General features: G+C 40.0%; 1 protein-coding gene and 1 long non-coding RNA gene across 14 annotated transcripts in view; one reads left to right on the forward strand and one right to left on the reverse strand.

Annotated features, from left to right (window-relative positions):
- The window catches only part of LOC138755347 (uncharacterized), a 40,483-nt gene extending 37,820 nt beyond the window's left edge, over positions 1 to 2,663 (forward strand). The window contains exon 3 of the long non-coding RNA XR_011352217.1: positions 2,583 to 2,663. This is a non-coding gene — a long non-coding RNA (uncharacterized lncRNA). The remainder of the gene's footprint in view (positions 1 to 2,582) is intronic.
- LOC138755303 (receptor-type tyrosine-protein phosphatase delta) overlaps positions 1 to 20,675 on the reverse strand; it is a 1,191,445-nt gene that overhangs the window by 698,504 nt on the left and 472,266 nt on the right. For 9 of the 13 annotated variants that reach the window (XM_069921133.1, XM_069921060.1, XM_069921119.1 and 6 more), the window contains 3 exons: positions 16,930 to 17,047; positions 7,225 to 7,812; positions 6,536 to 6,636 (listed from right to left, as the gene is read on the reverse strand). In XM_069921133.1, coding sequence (XP_069777234.1) covers positions 6,536 to 6,636; positions 7,225 to 7,812; positions 16,930 to 17,047 — 807 coding nt within the window. The remainder of the gene's footprint in view (positions 1 to 6,535; positions 6,637 to 7,224; positions 7,813 to 16,929; positions 17,048 to 20,675) is intronic. The other 4 variants (XM_069921109.1, XM_069921125.1, XM_069921148.1 and 1 more) reach the window with 2 other exon arrangements.

Below are 20,675 nucleotides of genomic sequence, written 5' to 3' on the forward strand. Positions count from 1 at the left end.
AATTGGTTTCGGATTCACAAACTTGCCTGGCAAGGTCAACGTAGTGCCACACACTACCTCTGCTGCAGAACATCCAAGATCTGCTTTAACAGCAGACGCACTTCAAGGAGAACCATGGGCAAATGTTCGCTCCACGTAGATGCATCACCACCTGCCATTAATCACAGACTAACTTTACATTTGATTCATCCAAGGTCCCATCTTGAAGATGGAGACCAGAGCTGATCCGGTGATGGCAGCATGACCCACCAACTAATCAAAGGTAGACATTCGGAAGACGCTTATCAAATGCTCTCAAACGTGATGAGGTAAACATCTAAGGAACCTCTAAAAATTCCCAAAAATTATTTTTGAGAGGGTCTGCTCCAGCTGGCCTGCACCACCTCATCAACATCTATAATGGTTGCCTATCACCTAGGCAGTCATCAGCTAGTAATTGGTCAACATGAGTCTCCCTAGATTGCTGAGTATGCTGCAGAATAGCCACCTTAAGCATGTCGCATGGGAGATTACCATCAGGATCCACTAAGACATCCTCCATTTCACGGGCGATCTGCTCTGGAAGACGCTCGACATGAAAACCGTACTTCATCTTCTGGCTCATCACACTGAGGGAGGAGAAGCATGCTTCGAGGAGCATGAATCAAACTGGTGCATTATTAATAAAAAGGAGGGGAAATCTTCAGTTTGACCTTCCCAACTGTTCCTGTAAGGGGCTTATCCTCATCATTATCCATTTTAAACTGGAAGGTATTATGAACTCACAGGGTCACCGATTGTACCAGCACGGACTTACCATAGCTTACAAACAAATAAAGAATAGACTCACTCGTTTCTTTAACCACACCATGAAGTCGACTTCCTTTATTATTCACATTGCATTGTTCAACTCCCCAAATACCACCAAGCTAAATTCCTCTACCTTCTCAGTTGCTCACTGCCACACACATGATCCTGAGGCTCTCACTCTCCTACTCCTGTATCTGAAATTCATCAACCGTATACTGACGCTTAACACACCTGCACATGTGCACTATTAACCCCATGTGTCACATCCCTATGTCATCAGCGGCGACCAACACTGCGCCTGACGAAGGTAAATATGCGACTGTGATATCTTTGACCCTCACCTTAAACCCATACCCCTCTAAACCTTCACTCACATTAAAACCATTCCCCTCTAAACTTTCTCCCCTCAAATGTCTGTATGCTTCAGTCCCTGCCCTCACCCTCCTTTACAAATTCTCGCCTTTTCACTACATAATAAAATGCTTCATTCCAGGCAACGTACTGGTGAATCTCCACTGCAGGTCACTAAAGGGAGACCTGATAGAGGCTTTCAATATTACGAGAGACCTCGATAAGGAATCAAGAAAGATACATTTTTTTTCAGAAGCAGAGTTGCCTAAGACTAGAGAGTGAATGTTTATAGTGAACTAGAAGGGATCTGAGGGAGAATATTCATCCAGAGGGTCAGTGCAATCTGCATCATACTGCTTGAGGCAGCTATTGTCAATATATTCAAGAAGCATCTGAATGAACACTTCAATTGCTAATACATAGTGTTGCTGTGGACTAAGTGTTACTGAATGCTATTAGCATAGATGAATATATATTTTTTTTTACTTGTGGTTACTTCTGTTTTAATCTAGATGAATACTTGATGGTCAATAAATACATGGTGGGCCAAAGAGCCTTGTTCTGTCTCTATGAGGTGTCTAAAACTTGATGGCCAATGCTTTGAGGTCAAGGATAGAAGGTCAATGGGATCTGAGGAAGATTTTTTTTTACTCTCAAAGAATATTTGGAAGCTGGATGTCTGTACTTCAGGGATTGGTGGAACCAAAAATATACAACGTTTGAAAAGTTTCTCAATGAGATTGAAATGCCAAGGTCAAGAAGGTTCAGACCAAGTTCTGGCAAATGTGTTTAGAAGGGATAGGCAAAAGGGGAAATTTTTTTCTGTATGACTCTATTAACTCATTTGTTAACATAGCAACCAGAGACATTTGTGAAATAAGTATTCTTTTTTGGAAAGTGGACTGCAGCTGTTGTATAATCTGAAGCACAATAACAACTGCTGATAAACAACAACTAGTCCATCACACTGGAAGCAGAGGCCTGTTAACCTTTCCGATGCAGGCCAATTCTGAGGAAGGATCACATGATGGTCAGGGCTCAACCAAAGTCTCACATTTGTCTGCAATCATTTCCCTGTCTAGTCTGCTCTCATCTTCAGTGGATCCTCTGGTGGGAACTTCTTCAAGGAAGCTGACCCCCTGATCCAACCAACAAGGCAAGTCCTTCAGTTGGTGAATCTTACCGACATGCTCTGGCAGCTGAGGAAATGGTGCCATCAGGCTGAAACAGCTGTCAAAGCTGTCAAATCGCTTAAATATTTCTGAATGTCTCTGATGTTCACAACTAAATAATGAGTACACATACCATTAAACTTTTAAAAGAAGTTATTTAAAACTAGGGCACATAAAACCATAAATGATCAATGAAGAGTATTTCAATGATCTCAATCAACTAAAACAAAATCACACACATTAACTGAAGTTTACTTTCCTCCCTTGCAGCTGTTCCTGTCCCCATGAAGAAGAATGCAGTCTAATCTGCTGTGGATTAAATGGACAGTAACGCAGCATGCTTACTGGGAAACAATTAAAAGCTTGCAGCCAACTGCTGGACTCTGCGAAGATTCCAGCACCCAGGTGCACTGATCTTGATAGCAGTGATTAGTTCTGCAGAAGACTGGGGCTTGGACTTTTCTTTTTAATTAAACATACAAACTTCATTCAAACTACAACATTACAAATACAAAACACACATAGCTACAACTAAAACCAAAAACCACCATAACATGTGGCAACAAAACCGTGAGAAACAGTAATTACGACCACCTCTCTATTACACAGTATTACACATCAAATTAAAACAAGATTTTCATCATCAACTAAACACGTGATCTCCTGAGGGGAGCCCACTGTTCCCTGAAGTCGGCCACCATTCCCTCGGACACCACGTGTTGCCGCTCCAACTCCGTATGTGCCTGGACCTAACCACAAAAGACAGGCAGGCAGTCAGCTCTCCCCACTGCCTTGACCCGTGAATGGTCAGTTTTGTCAACCTGGACAGCAACCCCTCATGTATGTGGTATTTCCTCATAGTTGCAAGGATAACAGAGGCAAGACTGCCAGGATTTTGAGGAAATTTTGGGCCACCAAACTTCAAATGCATGATGCAAAAATACTAAACCATGCAACAAATCCTAACCAAAGTAAAAGGGAAGCAATTCAATGCTTGCATAGGCTATTCTGGAGAAAACCAAGACCATGCCCCATTTAGTCTGCGATGGAGTTTTATCTCACCACAACTTTTGAACAGTTTCCTAATCTTGCCCCCTTTGGAAAGCAGCTTTCCACATTGGCCACATTCCATGGAAAACAAGTCCAATTCCCCAAATGAAGAAGCAGCTTCTTATAACCCCATTACCTCAACTACTTGCTTTAGTTGCTCCTAAGCAGAGACGTTCACTCCACATCAACCCCGAGCAAACCATGCACATTTTTAGAAATATATTTCTGCCAGATCACCTCAAAGTTTTAAAAATAGAAAACCCTGGAAACACTCAGCAGGTCAAGCAGCATCTTTGGATAGAGAAATAGAGTTAATGTTTTAGGTCTGGAATCTTTCATTGGAGTTGGAAAATGAGATATGAGGCTAGTATTCAGTTTTAGAGAGGGTGGGGAAGGAGGGGTGGACAAAGGGAATATCTCTGATCAAATAAAAAAAGCAAATAACTCTGATACGGTGAAAACAGATAACTTCATAGGAATGATAGGCAGCAGATAGGAGTGTTAAGCTTCTTTATCTGTATAATGTATTGACAAAGGAAAGGCAGTGCAATGTGGATTTGCCCGGCAAACTAGCTTCAACAAATATAATGGGGAAATGGAGACAAAATAACAAAAGTTCTGACACAAGCAGAAAGAAAGAGTGAGTTACCTAAAGTTGGATATTGAGACCTGAAAGTTACATTGAGCCCAGATGGAAGAAAAGGTGCTGTTTCTCAAGCATGAGCTGGATTTCAGCGGGATAAAGCAGGGGGCCACAAGCAGAGATGTCAAAGTGGCAGTAGGATGGGGAATTAAAGTGCCAGGCAATCAGAAATACCAGGGTTACTCCCATGGACTGAACACAAGTGCTTTGATCTGCATTGGGTTTCTTCAGTGAAGCCACATTGTGTATTTCCACCAATACAGTCGCCTGCTTGGCCACGATGGTCAGGTTTGAATTATAGTGGCCTGATAGGATAGGAATTTTCTTCCTGGAATATAGGAAACCAAGCAGAGGTAGGTGTGTGTGTGTGTGTGTGTGTGTGTGTGTGTGTGTGTGTGTGTGTGTGTGTGTGTGTGTGTGTGTGTGTGTGTGTGTGTGTGTGTGTGTGTGCGTGTGTGGGGTGGTGGGGGGGGGGGGGAGAAACTTGAGAGAGGTTTATAAAATCACGAGCAGGGTGAATAGTCATATGCTTTTTCCGAGGGTAAGGGAATGTAAAACTAGAGGCCATAGATTTAAGACCAAGAGAAGAAAGGTTTAAAAGTTGGCTGAGGGAGCACCTTTTTCAACAGACAGTGGCAGTTCTATAGGCTGAACTGCCAGAGAAAGTGGTAGAGGCAGGGATAAGTGTAACATTTAAAAGCTATTCAGACAGGTATATGGACAGAAAAGGTTCAGAAGGAAAGGTTCAGGCAAATTGGACTAGTTTTGTCAGCAGGGACATGTTCGGCCGGAGGGCCTGTTTCCATGCTGCAGAACTCTTCGGCTCTCGAACTCTCCTCATAATTAACAACTTCGCTTCACTCCACTTGCTTTCCCCAAATCAAATATATTGCAATGGGCACTCGCATGGGCCCAAGGCTTATTTGTCCTTTTGTGGGATACGAGGAACAGTCTTTGCTTCACTCCTGCGCAAACACACTGCCACAATTCTTTGTCCAGTGCACTGACAAATGCATTGGTGCATTCCTGCACTCTCACAGAGCTTGCATATTTCGCAACTTCTGTTCCTATTTTCCACCATCATTCAGTCCACCTGCCTGTCCCTTCTGGACCTCTCAAACTCCATCTCAGGAGATCAGTTCACCACAAATAGCCTCAATGAACAATTTTGACCTGAAATGTGGGCAGTTCCTTTCTCCTCCACTGTCGCAGCAGGACCTGCTGAGTTCCTCCAGCAGATAACTTTTTATTTCCAGTTTGTTACCCTTCGTCAAATCTCCCAGTGATTCTCTTTGAATTTAGAATCTTCAATATTTTGTTGCCAGTTCTATAATTCACTTGGCGATAAGCATTCTGCTTTGATTTTTAAAAAAATCATTCTTTCTGCAAAATAATAATACTGTATTTGATATTTTTTCTCTTTTGTTTTCAAACATAATTTTCAGAATGTTTCCAATATCTGCTCATTCATGGGATCATTATTCCCTCCTTTGGATTGTCCTTCATTCACTTCTTCTAATCACTTTATGGTTAGACTGCTATGATTTACCAAGCTATCCTCTCACCAATATTGTTAACCTCAACTTATTTGCAATCATGAATATATCTTTACAATGACGATATTAGTACCAAACTAGTTTTGGAACAGTCAGTGGTAATGATCCAACTCCTTTCAATGCAATGTCTTTCCCTCCCAATTCACTTCTTTCATGAGGTCAGACAGCACACAAACAAGCCATTGAACCCATCATGTTCATACTATAGAGTATCTTTTTGCATTTATCTCATCTACGAGTATTTCGCCCATAACCTTTAACGTCTTGGCGATTCAAGTGATCATCCTGATATTTCTTGATGTGAGAGATAACTGCCTTAATTATCCACTGAGGTAGCACATACTAGATTCCCATCATTCTTTGGGTGAAGAAGTTCTTCACAGATTCTCTCTAAACCTCTTACCCCTATGCCTAGTTTATTAGGAAAAGTTTTGTTTTAATCAATCTAAGCCTCTCATAATTCTACATACCACCATCAGCCTCTACCACTCCACAAGGAGAACAAACCCAGCCTATTAAGTGTCTTGTGATCACTTAAACAAATTGCTGGTGAATCTCCTCTGCACAATCTCGCTTTTCTAATCTATTTAGACTTCCATCAATTTGCAGATAGAAAGAGTCATTATCTTCAGTGAAATCATGAGAAAACTGATACTATACTTGCAAGGAGGTAACGCACAGGAGTCAAATGAAACCCCTCTCAGAAATCCTGATTGCTTTCATTTTCTGATCAGAAATTGAAGGATAGAAATTACTGTCAGTATTGTGAATCAATTTAAAGTATGGATTGTTTATTAAGGAGACAACAAAAAATGGTATACATAGTTGCACAATAAAGTTCTTGCTTGCCATTTCTACCACAAGAGGCACACGTGACAAACCAGCTATGCAATCTAAAAGGGTGCCACCATCCACATCAGCAATTATCAGTGATGGCATAAGATTTGTTTACAATGGCCACAAAAAAAACTCACTTTGAAAGGAATGGCAGTGTTGTAGTTCTCAGGAATCTCCCACGTTAACAGAACTGATGTCTTCATTACAGCTTTAACATGAAAATTTTTTGCAAACACTGCTGAAAAGGGAAGAAGAGTGACAGTTTAGATGGGACCACTCGAATGTTCTGTGTGGATTGTAGCACCACTCTTATTTGTGTGAGTCAATTCTTCAACCTGCATCTTGAATGACATGTAACCATAAAACCATATAACCATGTACGGAGCGGAAACAGGCCATGTTGGCCTTTCGAGTCCGCACCGGTTCACTGATTTTGTGCACCCTCTTCAGGCATTGGTCCCGGTAGATCTTCATTCAATAACGATGGGCGAAATCAATGCAGGTGGAATCTTATTGAAATTGAAAGCAAGATTGTTGTCCTGGCACCACACAACCAGATTCTTGATCTCCATCCTGCTTTCTGACTCAGAGTCATCAACTTGGATCTCCGAAAATCTTATCGTCTAAAACTTACCTTTATAAACATTAAGCAGTCTCAACGGATTGCAGCTACTTGAGGATGGAAGTCCCAAAGTAAATTAAGACTCAAGAACATTACCTTCAAAGTTGGTGCAAAGAAGTGAGATATAACGTGTAATCTTGAGACCCAGCTCACTAATATCGTCACCCACCTGCATCAAGGAGGACATAAATAGACAAATCCTACCTGGATCTAGCGGCAGTGTCCGGAATTGAACACTAGGACTATATGGACCAGGACCTTTACTTGTATGAGCTCGCACTCTGATATCATAAGTGGTGTCTGGTTTTAGGTTGACAAGCTTCAAAGTTGTCTCAGGTGAAGCCACAGAGAACTCGATAGGATTGTTTGGGCTGTTGATATCTCTGTACAACACAACATATTTAGTGATTAAACCATTCCTTTCTGCCAAAACTGGAGGTTGCCATTTCAGCTCAATTGATGTGGCCGAGGAGCTAACAGCGTGCGTATTCTGGGGAAATCCACTTGGAAAGTCTTCTGGTATTATGATTTCTTTTGCTATCTCTTCACCGAAGCCAACTTTATTTTTTGCCGAAAGTTTGAAGACATAAGAGGTGCCCTTATGGATATCAGTTGCAGTGTAATGGTCATCCATCTCAGTGAATTCCATTGTCGTGAGCAGTGTGGAATCTTTACGTCCAAATTTTAAGCGATAACCCATAACTGGTCCGAAGGTTTCTACAGGAGGGTGCCACTGAATAAGAGCTGTGTTCATCTGTGTATGGCTAATCAGAAGCCTTGGCCTCCCAGGAACTGCAACGACAATTGAGATTGAATCAGAATGTTTTGGTTTGTCCACCTGCACGTCTGCATCAAAGAAAGAAACATGTTATTTGAGACACAAGAGACTGCAGATACTTGGATCTAAGGCAAAAAAAACCAATCAGCAACCAATCAGGCAGCTTCAGTTTGGGAAAATGGAAGTGTTGAGTTCTCAGTTAAGGGTTTTGAGCTGAATGGTCAGCATTCCCTTTCCCTCCACTGACACTGCATGGCCTGCTGAGTTCCCTTGCAGATTGCTTTTTGCAATTTAATTCATCTACCAACTCAAGTTTGAGATGTATATATTATGCAAAAAAACTCTATTGCTTAAGAATACTCTTTATTGTGCTTTGTATGACGTTTCAGGATTCCACTTCCGGTGTAAGACTATTCAAAATGTGCTGCAAAATTGTTTCACAAGTCTCATGACATTATCTCTCAGCAAAATTTCTAAAACTAGCAGCCACCAACAAGTCAGGTACATGGAATAGCACGTCACAGGAACTGGCCGTTCAGCCCATGACTGTGCTGACTCAGGTGCCTATCTAAACTAATCTCATTTCCAAACACATACATAATTTTCCTCCATTCTCTGCCTGTTTGTGTCTGTCTTAAGGCTTCTTCAAAGTTACTCTAGTGATTACCTCCCAAATCTCCTTTCAACTTTCCCCTCTAAAATGTGCTGTGTATGGCTAATCAGAAGCCTTGGCCTCCCAGGAACTGCAACGACAATTGAGATTGAATCAGAATGTTTTCGTTTGTCCACCTACATGTCTGCATCAAAGAAAGAAACGTTATTTGAGACACAGATTCCCCTCTAACTTTAAAGTTACATCCTCTAGTATTTGTCATTTGCTGTCTTGGAGAAAGAATCTGTCCATCTGTGCTTGTGACAGAATTGTGTTATTTTTAATCTTCAGTTATAAAATATATATATATATATATTTTTTTTTAGTATAGTTATTTTTGTGGGTTTGGACATAAAAATACACACAATTACACTCAGAGAAGCCATTTTCAGAGTTGCAAATTCTGGTAAGCAACACCAATAAAACCAGAAGTGTTTGTTCATTGGAATATCTAGGACAATGGGTTTGCTCAAGGAGGACATCTAATTAAACAAAAGGCTCTTTGCTTGTTTACCTATGTTTTTAGAATGCAGACTCAGATGTCATCTATAAAAACAAAAACAGATTTTGCTTGTGGTCAGCAGACTTATCAGAGGCACGGACTTGTAAAACTTTTGGAAGAGATAAACGTCAAAAGGTAGGAATGATGTCATGTCATGTGGTAAAGACACTTCAAGACAGAAAGCATTTTTGAATATTAAGAAACTAATTTCAAACTGAAGGCAAAAGGCACCTGGCCATCCTGTGGGTAACACAGGATTGAAGAAGGTGCTTGACCATCCTGTAGGTCACACAGGATTGAAATGCAGTAACAAAAGGCTGCTTGTGTTCTCCTTATGAAGAAAATAGCCACATCCAACTGTCTCTTTCAAAGAGAGGGGACAGTCTCATTGTGTCCATTGGAAATGGTCACTTTTGATTATGAAAGCAAAATTAATCTTGCATCTGAAACATAACAATTTTTAAGCGGTTACTTCATGCAACCCTTGCCTGGGTTTGTGAAATCATTGTGGAGAGATCACAAGTACTGAAACCTCCATACAGGAGGGGAAAATCACTTGTATGAAGAAAGAATTCTCTGAAAACTACTCGACAAGAATCTCATGAGTTTTGAGAAGTCTGATGCCTCACACCTACTTAATTATTGCTTTTGATCAGCAGTAACAACTTAGAGTTTCAACACAAAAGCTTTCGGAGACTGAAGGTTTACATTAACCACCCACCCACCCACACCCACACACACACCCACACCCACACCCACATATATATATTGCGCATAGTGGGATTAAGTTAGAGTTAGGTAAGAAATGTCATTATTAATAGTTAATAATAAAAATTATTGTTTTTGAAAATACCATTTTCTTGTTGAATTTCTATTGTTGCTGGTCTAGAACATAACAGTCTTTCTCATAATTTTATGAGCATCTATCAGGTCACTACCCCTCCTCCTCAGCCTCCAACACTGCATTCCAAGTTTGACCAAACTCTCCTTATATAACTAATACTGTCCTAATCCAAGAAACATCACGAGGAACCTCTTCTGCACCCCACACAAAGCTTTCACATCCTTCCTGCAATGTGGCAATCAGAACTGCATAGAGTGCTCCAAATATGTCCTGTTCAAAGTCTTATATAGTTGCAACATGTATTCCTAACTTTTACTCTCAATGACCCCAAATGATAATAACTAAAGTCTCTTCACCACTTACGTTGGCACTTTCAGAACAGGACAAATATTTGTGAGGTTTATGATTTCAAACCAAGAGAGATTAGCCCCCACAATTCAAAAATTTTTTATGGTAAAATTGCAATCCATTGATGCAGGAATATTTGCAGTTTCTGGTAACCAGTCCATAATGTGGTGTCTTGAGTTTAATCTCTAGTCTTTCTACATGTTCCTCAGGACAGATACTCAAGAATAAATGGAAGACAGTAACAAGTCTCCTGAGGCAATGTTTCCTGATTAACATACAACATATTACAATCATTGATATAATAGTTGACAAAGCAGTATTATCACTGATCAGAAGAGCTGGAGCAACACACCAACCAATATTGCCAACATTAATTTCCAACTGCAACATTATAGATTACATTGGGCAAATGACCTCAGATTGAACACATACACAATGGATACTCAGTGGAGCTAGAAACCCCTCAGGACTACGCAGGGAAGCAACTTTGTGTGTTGTGCCGACCTGTGTAAACATACTCCACAAAATTTTCACATCCATAACCCTCTACTTTTTTCTTGCATCTATGGTCTCACTGGTGGTTTTATTACGATTTGCTTCACCAAGGTCCATGGGTCAAGAAGTAATCTAATGCTTGGGAGCTAAGTGAAGCAATTAAGTGATGTTTTCTGATTTAATTTAAGTCATTTAGTAATGTTGAAGACTTAATTAGTTGAAGTCTGGTGGCTGAACTCCCATAATATGTTGTTACTCTTAATGGTCTTCATAGTTTTATCTAAGAAAATGGTGGTTTTATGGCAGCACACCACTAGGCAGGTGAATTGGCCCCGCTTGTAATCCACGTGGTGGGGCAGCCGGCCAAAATGGCGACGTCGGGGGTTTCCCCTTCTTCTCAGCACAGGGCTCAGAAGCCCGCGCTGGGGGACCATGTGACTCCCATATAACTATATAACCATATAACAGTTTACAGCACTGAAACAGGCCATATCGGCCCTTCAAGTCCACACGGGTTCACTTGAACAACTCTACTAGTTCCCCCCCTCCCACTCTCTGCCCATAACCCTCCAACCCCCTCATATCCATGTACACATCCAACCTTCTCTTAAATGACAGAAAGGACCCTGCCGCAACTAACTCCTCTGAAAGATCATTCCTTTCTGCCACCACTCTCTGAGTGAGGAAGCATCCTCCAACATTTCTCCTAAAGTTTTGCCCCCTTAACTTATTCCCTCTTGTTCCAACCTCCCCTGACCTCAGGGGAAAGAGTCTACTCACGTCTTGTCTATCTATGAAGTCAGCGCCCACCAGCGCGGTTCTCAGCCTGGTTCGGGCTAGGAGTACAAGTCCAGCCTAGCAGCCTGCAATAAATCAGTTCTGCTCACTGAGCTCAACGTGTCTGGTTGTGTGTTCTTTCAGTAGCAGAGTAGCTGCCGTAACAGTTTCTTGTTTCTCAGGCCTGAAAGTCGAGCATCAACAGGGGATGCTCAAGAGAATGGGACCTGTATGGTGACATGGCCACAGTCAGATGTTCATTAACTGGCATCACCAGAGAACCAAGTGCTATTCCCTGCAACCGCCCCGCCCCCATTTGTTATAAACCTGCAAGATTTAAATATGAAATAAAGATAGCAATCAAGGGTTGAAAAGCTTTGTAGCTTTTTTTAGTATTTATAATAGTTTTTTTTTCCTTTTTACTATACATTATCAACATATTTTTGTACACTGTTACACTGTGATTTGATACTAACTGTTATAATTATCATATATGTGTTGACTCCAATAAAATATTCAAAAAGAAGAAGGGGTTAAATGCTTTACACAATATTTGAGCAACCTCTTTAAAAAGTATACTTCAATTCATAGCTTCTGAGCTTTGGTGTCCCTTGTATTAACAATAAGTAAGTGAGGTATCAAAATCTTTTTTTCAAATTCCCTGAAATAAATGGTAGTCAAAAAGGACTTCAAAATAAGAAAAACATGATTAATAGGTAGTGAAGATGCTTTTATTTATTAGTATATTCTCAAATTAGAGATGGAAATATAGTTATTGATTAAATCCAATTCAGAAATGGTATCCCAGAGCAGATCGAATGCAGAACAGTAAACACGCAGGATGACTGCAGCTGGCAGGAGAGATGAATTTGAGCAGCTGTTATGGAAGAGCAAATGCTGGAAGTTGGAGCAAAATCTCAGTGGGTGGAGCAGGATCAATGGGAGAAAGAGAATAGCTGATGTTTCGGGTCAGAAACATTCTGCCAGGTTTGGATGAAATCAGGAGGAGGAAACTTGGGCAGAGCATAAACATCAGGCCCAATGACCAGTTCATGTGCAGTCAAATCAACTAGCAGTAATTTTTGAAGCTGGTAATTGAATGGGTAGTTTTCATCAACATATTATTTGGCTGTTGCAATGTATTCCAAACCCATCTCCTTTGCCAGTGAAGGGCTGGTGTATAAAGTGAAGTGGATTGTTTAAAAGCTCAATCGATGGATGGAATATTGGCTGCCAACTGATTGTCTCTTCCACTACCAGAAGCAACAAATCAGCAGAAACAGAAAAAGAATTACAGGAAAAATCATCACAAAAGGCTGATCTCCGAATTACATTCTCCATTCATTGTTGAATCAAGTCAAACTGAGCTGGTGCATCATGTTGCTCTAATTAATTCAGGAGACATTTCAGGATCTTAAACAACAGCGTGCAATTCCTGCCACCACTGTCAAAAAGCAAAAATTTCCTTGATTGGCTGATCTTACAGTTGCGGCTGAGATTCTGAATTACATTGAGTAATTTAGTTGCACGTCTTGCACTTATTGCTGAAATGCAAGTTGTTTCATCTGTTTAGTGACTGGAACCATGTTTTTTTTTTTCCCCACAGTTTATGTCTTCAGTCAATGATGTGGTTGAGTTCAAGAACTTGTCACATTCATCAAATATCAATGGCTTTTGATCAATGACATTTTAAAATCAAAATATACATGTGGTATTTTCTCTTAATCATGCACATGTTCAGCGGTTTTAAAGCCTTCCAGGAACTTGCAGAGAAGGTACTTTGTGGCCATTTCTAATTGCAAGTGACCACATTATGGTTTGCTGTTCTCATTAGTTTCCTGAACTATGTGATCTGTTACATTAGAAATGTTTATGACCAGCTCCATCTGGTATCATGGGACAAGAAGCAATTTAATACTTGGAAGTTAAGTGAAGCAATTAGATTTGGTTTTTGATTTGAGCCTGGAATTGTACAACTAAAGCTGGATTTCTTGTGTGTGTTTGATGCAGTTCAACTGCATGTTGAAGAAATTGATGGCTTTGGAAATTATGTGGACTTTATTCAGGATTCTGGTTTTTCTGTTTTCACAGCCATGGTGTCTAGGGGGACTTGGTTGATGTTCAATCATTACTGTCCCTCAAAATCCAATCCACAGATCTGTGGAACAACATAGACCTGTTATTGTTGTACATCCGTGATGCTGAATGTGGATGGATGTCATATTACTTTACTTCAATTACTTGAGTTTATCAATTTAAAAAGTGCAGGATACATTCATGAAAACGTTGTGGAATGGTGCAACAGGTAGATTGACTGCCAGAGTTACTAGTAATTCTCTGACCACCAGTGCTACCATGTTCATCCTCTGATCATGTCATCTTCCTTGCCTTCAAATATGTCAATCATCCAGCACTAGTAGTATTGTAAAATAATTGCTATGTGGGTTGATTGGGTAACTGGATGCTGTGAATTGCCCCTAAGTGTGTGGCTAAATGGTAGAATTTGGGGAGAGATGGTGAGAATGTGGAAGAATACACATGAAATAAGAACCAAGAATGGGAGCAGAGGTGCTTAATAGATGCATAAACTTGGAAAAATCAGTGATTGAAGGAGTGTAGCTGGCAGAGGACGAAATGGAATTCAGGTCATACAAAGCTCATTTTTGGCCTTAATCATCTTTTCCTGAAATGCCATCTGGCCTTGAAGAAACTATATCTCCAAGGATCCCATTCACTGTTCTAATGGAAGAAATTGAAATAAATTGAACTGTGTAACCAAGATAGAGTGAAAAGCTTTGTTCTGCATGCTATCCAGACAAATCAATCTTCACATTGTTTTATATTTTCATTCTTGCTCTACCTTCTATACAAAGTGCAGGACTTGGTGTTACACAAGACACAAATGCAGGTTATAATGTTAAATCATCTATGATATATCATCGAGCACACCACACTCTTCATAAACTATCTTACTGTCTCTCTCATAAGAGACAGGAAAAGTGAACAAGGCATCACTTTGAATATCCTTCACACAGAAGGCAGTGGAAGGATTACCTTTGACTGTGGTAATGTAAAATGAGTGATCACAAATTGACAGCCTAATTTACATCATTTTCCATTTTCATTTCCACTGACTTTAATTAAATACATTTCAGAGAGATGTGTGAGGTGAGACTGATATGCCATTGCCTGCTTTACACAATCAAACAAAGGTCAGAATTATTCCCAATGATTCTGGAGACATTTAGCTACAGCAATTATTTTAAAATACTACTTGTGCTGGATGATTGACATATTTGAAGGCAAGGAAGATTATTAAGTAAGTGTGGGTGCAGGGAAAGTGGGGGATATTTACATTTGGAATGCCTCGCTCCAAATTAAAGCAAAAATAGCACTGCCTTGTAGTTTCTGACATTTGAATACAACCAGACCATATTGCCAGCAATGCACCCTTTCTCAATCTCATCAATTGCAAATGCTGATGTGTACAGTTAAACCAATGAGACCAGGTGGCTTAACACAAAAAGAGTTGTAGATGGTGGAATCTGAACCATACGCAGAGCTGCTGGAAGAACTCAGTTAAGCAGCATCTGTGGGAAGAGAAACCAGTCAACATTTTGAGTCCTTGATTCTTCCTCAGAAAGGGGTGGTGGAAATGGAGTTTAACATTTCAGAGTAGAGCTGGGGGTGGGGGGGGGGGGGGTGTAGGAGTGAGGTGCAGACGATCCATTGCATGGATATAGGTTAAGATGTCCCATGTGAGAAGGAGCTCAGGTAACACATTACTTTTCCTTCCACTGACTGCAGCTTGGAACATTTAACTATCCTTTTATATTTATAATTTCTTCAATCTTGGCATATTGTGGAAATGTAATGTAAACTGTTGTAGTCGCTGCATCTGACGCACCTGTTTGGCTGTAGCTTGGTGCATCTGTCTATTGTATTAATAACAATAAACCCTCATTACAACAAACAAAATGGAAGGTAGGGGTTGAATGAAGTGGAAATAATATGCCAAGCCTGAGTGAATTAAAATTTCACTCAAGCCAACACAGGCAAGGCCTTTCAACTCTTCCTCCACTACCTCGATGAGTACTTTGTTCTACCTCATGTACCCATGATGAACTCGTTGACTTCATCCACTTTGCTGCCAACTTTCACTTCAACTGCCAACCTCAAATTCACTTGTTCCATCTTTGGCAACCCTCTCACTTTCCTCGATCTCTTTGTCTCCATCTCAGGAGACTAACTCTCGACAGACATCTTCTATAGACCCACTAACTCCCACAGCTATCTCAACTACAACTCTTCCCAACATGTCCCCTGTAAGGATTCTATTCCATTCTCTCAATTCCTCCATCTCTGTCGCATCTGCACCCAGGATGAAGACTTCCATGCCAGATCATCAGAAATGTTCTCCCTCTTCAAACAACGTGGCTTTCCCTCTACCACCATCAACTCGGCATTCACCTGCTTATCCTCCATTACCTGCACATCTGCCCTGGCCCTCTCCACCCCCATGCACAACAAGGATAAGATTCCTCTTGTCCTCACCTACCACCCCACCAGCCTCTGCATCCTACACATCTTCATCCGCCATTTATTTCATGATCCTATCACTAGACACATTTTCCCCTTTCTGCCTTCTGCAGGGACCACTCCCTCTGTGAATCCCTTGTCCACTCCTTCCTCCCTACCAGTCATTCCCTTGGTACCTACACCTGTGACCACAGGAGATGCTTCATTTGGGCCCTCACCTCCTCCCTCAACACCATTCAGGGCTCCAAACAGTTCTTCTGAATGAAGCAACATTTCACTTCTAAATATGCAGGGGTCATCTACTGCATCCAGTGCTCCGACTGTGGTCTCCTCTACATCAGAGAGACTGGACACAGATTGGGAGATGGCTTTGTTGAGAAACTCGGCTCAATAGCATGGATCTCTCAGTGGCCATCCATTTCAATTCTCCATCCCATTCCCTTACTAACATGTCTGACCATGGTCTCATGTACTGCCAGATTGAGACCACCTGTAAATTGGAGGAACAGCACTTGTAACCAGATGGCATTAATATCGACTTCTCTGGCTTTCGTTAAAACCTCCCCCCACCCCTTACTTTCCCCAGCATCTCTCCATTCCATCTCCTTTCATGCAGAAATGATAATTTCTTCCTAGCTCCGCATTACATCCAATTAACAACTCTTGTTGATCTGGATTCCACCCCATTCATTAAATTCTGAAACTTTCTGTATATCCCGCTTCTGTCTTTTCTGATTTTTCCTTGAAGAAGGGCTCAGGTCCAAAACATCAGCAATATATCTTTGTTTCCTATAGATGCTGAATAGACCAGCTGAGCTCCTCCAGCATCTTGCTGTTTTTAACTACAATCACAGTGTCTGCAGCCAACTGTGTTTCTCTAAGGTTTTGATTCAACTCATCTTGATGTTTTGAATCGATGCAGTGGTTAGGATCAAATACTCACATCCCAATAATTGGCTCTGAAAACCACTCACCTGCACCAGTGGTTGCCACCAGCTTGGCCCTACTCCGAGCCCCATCTCCTTTCGTCGTGTAAGCTGTCACGGTGACAGAATAGGTAGTTTCGGGCAAAAGCCCGGAAATAATCATCTCCTGCACACACAAAAAAAATGCAGAAAATAAATAAACACAGCAATTAAAATCTGTTTGAGTTTGAAGCTATCATATCAGCTCTTCAGGTATAATGGAATATAGTAAATTGTGAGGTGCTGAATTTAATATAATTGCATTGGTGTTAAACATATATTAACCTTTTGAGTAGCAGATGTTGTCAACAATTAAAATGCACTGCTTTTTCACGCACTTCATCTTCTGTATATTAAACACTCAGTGACAAGCTTCATTCAGTAAATATACATTTGGCACAGAAGCTGTAACTCAGGGTTAAAGTGTGGTCCTTGTGAGGTTGTAAAATCAAATTTTTTGTTGTTTTGTTTTAAGAAATAAGTAAAAAAGGCAGAATTTATTACGTTTTTCTTGTGTCTCCTGCTAAAGTAGAACAGCAATTTTGTCTTCAATGGCTGAGTGTTAGAAGAGCAGGAATTAATCCCAGGGATGGAGCAGGAATTAATCCCAGGGATGGAGCAGGAATTAATCCCAGGGATGGAGCAGGAATTAATCCCAGGGATGGAGCAGGAATTAATCCCAGGGATGGAGCAGGAATCAATTAGATTTGATCCTGGTAGGAATCAGAGTAGCTACAAGAAGGAATACAAGATTAATTGGGTGGACACCCAGCGCCTAGGGCGACAACAGCAAATACCAAGGACATCCGTTTAAGGTGAATGGAGGACAGTTTAATGGGAGACGTCAGTGATTTTTTTTTAACTTGGTGAGTAGTGGGTGCCTGGAATGCATTGCCGGTGGTGGTGGCTGGTGCATTATGTACATTCAAAAGTCTCCTATATAGTCATATGGATATGAGATAGGGAAGGATTGGATAGTTGTGGTCAGCTAAATGTTGGACGCTGAAGGGCCTGTTCTGAGCTGTAATGTTTGATGTTCTGTGTATCAAGATCTGATCTGGCAGAAGTGAATCTTTCACCCTGATTTTTATATTGTTCCTTTCAATACAAAAGTACTCTCTCTTTATGGGCATTTGCTGGGTTCCACCAGATTTCACTCTCGCATCAAAACCAAAATCTAGCCCCTGATACTTTCTGGTTAAAATAAATAGAGGCACCAATCAATTATTGGTGATCATACAGCTGCATTAACAACATGGAGCTGGTAACCAATAACATCAGTAAAGAGTATGAGAATTGGATTAAGGATGAATCATCCGAAAGATTCTGAAAACTGTGTTAAACTTTAATCCTCCACAACTCTTAATGGTGTGAGTATTGTTAACCATTTAGTCAGAGATGTGGAGGAATAAAGTTACGAGTCTTTGAATGAAGCAGGAGACAATCTAAAATGCACTACAAGAGCAAAGAGATGCTGGATTTCCACCATACTCAGAGCTCAGTGATACATAACAAAGCTGGGCTCAAAATCTTCACATGTCCAGTGAGAAGGGACACTGAGCAGTTCTATCTGGGAATAGAGATCCATGTCATGTTTTCAGTCGCAGTATCACTTTGTGAGATCTGGCATGGTTATGAGGTTTCTCTGGAATATGATGCAGTGGATACTTTTTCTGCTACCAACAAAAATTTAAGACAACCAAAAAATGTGGCTGTGTGAATCATTCATAATACAGTGGCCAATTCCCAGATCTCTATTCATCCTGTTTCCAGTTGAATATTTCACGTTGTTTGCATTTTTATTCGATGGAGTTCTGTTGTCACGAAGATCTTATGAATTTGTGAGAATTGTGTCTGCAGAACAATATTTTATGAAAAATGCCTGGTCATTTCAAATTTCAACAAATGCCTCAGCATTGCAATAACCACTAACCAGATAAGTATTAATCTTTTCTAAACTGAGTAGCTGTGTGCATGTGCACATAACAGTGAATTTCTTTAATCCCAATGATCATAATTTGCAAGTTAACTATCCCGAGACACATTTTTCCAAACTCAACAGGTGGTGTTGCAATCCATGCAAAGTGTTCAGTCAAAATAAATGTTCAATCAAAAAAAATGCACGCGTTAGTACAAAATAAAACTTTCAACAGGTTGTAAAGACCAGTTAGTGCATGCAGTGCAGCACATCAGCAAAGAGTTCACACCAAAAATATAATAGCAAGTAACAATGTGTGAAAAACAGAGGAGTTAACAACAGACGAGACGCTTTGAGTTGTCCAATTAAGGTATACTTACATGTTCAGTAGAGTCATCAGTTTCCCACTGAGACAAATCAAGATTGATAGAAAAAGAAGATATAGAATAAAGATTTAAAGAGTGTCGCAAACTATTCATGTCTGCTTCAAAATTACTTTTGGGGTATAACAAAATATTGAATTGTGAAGTAGTGCGAGCAGTAAAAAAAAATCTTGCTGATCCTGTCATGGTTTCAAATGAAAGTAATTTTTACTGATGTTATGAATGAGTTACTTCTTATTATTCAAAATTCACACACGTATTTAAAAGGTTTCAACGCGACTTATTTTGAAGGAAGCTTGACTGCTTTTCTCCAAGGAGGCATTTTGTTTTAAAATTTTCACGATTAAACTGACGCATTTAGTTATTTCAATTATTTATCAATTAGAGAAAAGAACTGTAAATCAGAAATGAAACAAGGGTCATCAATTTGCATCGACCAACAGCATAACTTTACAGACTGTGCTCTCTGATTACTTCCAGTGACACATTTAGATTAAGATTTGTTGGCAAACCTATTGGAATATATGGATACCAACACAAGCAAGGTATTGTGTAATAATACCAAAGATTGGAGATGAAAATAGCTACTTCAGGCATAGAAGTCATGGTCAGTGACTTCAATATTTTCAATTCTGAATATGGAATGAACGCTGTTGAGTGACTGTTCTGCAATTGTCCGTGAATCTTCCCATTGGAATTACGAGTTCAGCAAATATTAATGGAAAAATAATATTGATTGGCGAGATTCACTCTTTAGAGGACTTGCATGTTAATTGAGATTTAATTCCCGAGATTTGATAGACCTTTTGATTTACAACTTTCTCATAAAAGTTTAATATCGCTTACTTATAATAATTTGCTTGATTTAAGAATAACCTCATTAGTTAAAATCAAGAATGACTGGGGACAGGATTTGAATCTTTCGTCCCCAGATGAGGTGTGGGATTCTATTTGTAATCTGATTAACACGACCTCCTTTCATGCACAACATTGTTTGTTGCAATTTAAAGAGGTCCATAGAGTATGTTTAAAATTGAATTGTCTTGCTTTTATTCAGATATAAATCCTCTATGTGACGAATGTAACATTGTTGATGCTTCTTTGGTTCACATGTCCTGAACTTGCCCTCCTATAGGAAAATTTTGGAAAGACGTCTTTCAAGTAATATCGGGGATTGTTAAGTTGAAATTGGAACCTTGCCCTTTAGTTGCTCTATTTAGATCATTTCAAGATGATGATGTTTTACTGACTCCAACTCAAATTCGAATTTTATCTTTTACTTCATTGATGGTCAGACATGCAATTTTGATTAAATGGAAAGACAATATTCCATCTACACGCGATATTGTATCTTTTTTAAGTTTAGAAAAAAATTAGAAATGCCATTAAAGATTCAAATATTAACTTGCAAAAGATGTGGGGTCCATTTATGGACTATTTATCATAACCTAATG

This window comes from Narcine bancroftii, chromosome 1, assembly GCF_036971445.1.
Source record: "Narcine bancroftii isolate sNarBan1 chromosome 1, sNarBan1.hap1, whole genome shotgun sequence".
Taxonomy (NCBI): Eukaryota; Metazoa; Chordata; class Chondrichthyes; order Torpediniformes; family Narcinidae; genus Narcine; species Narcine bancroftii.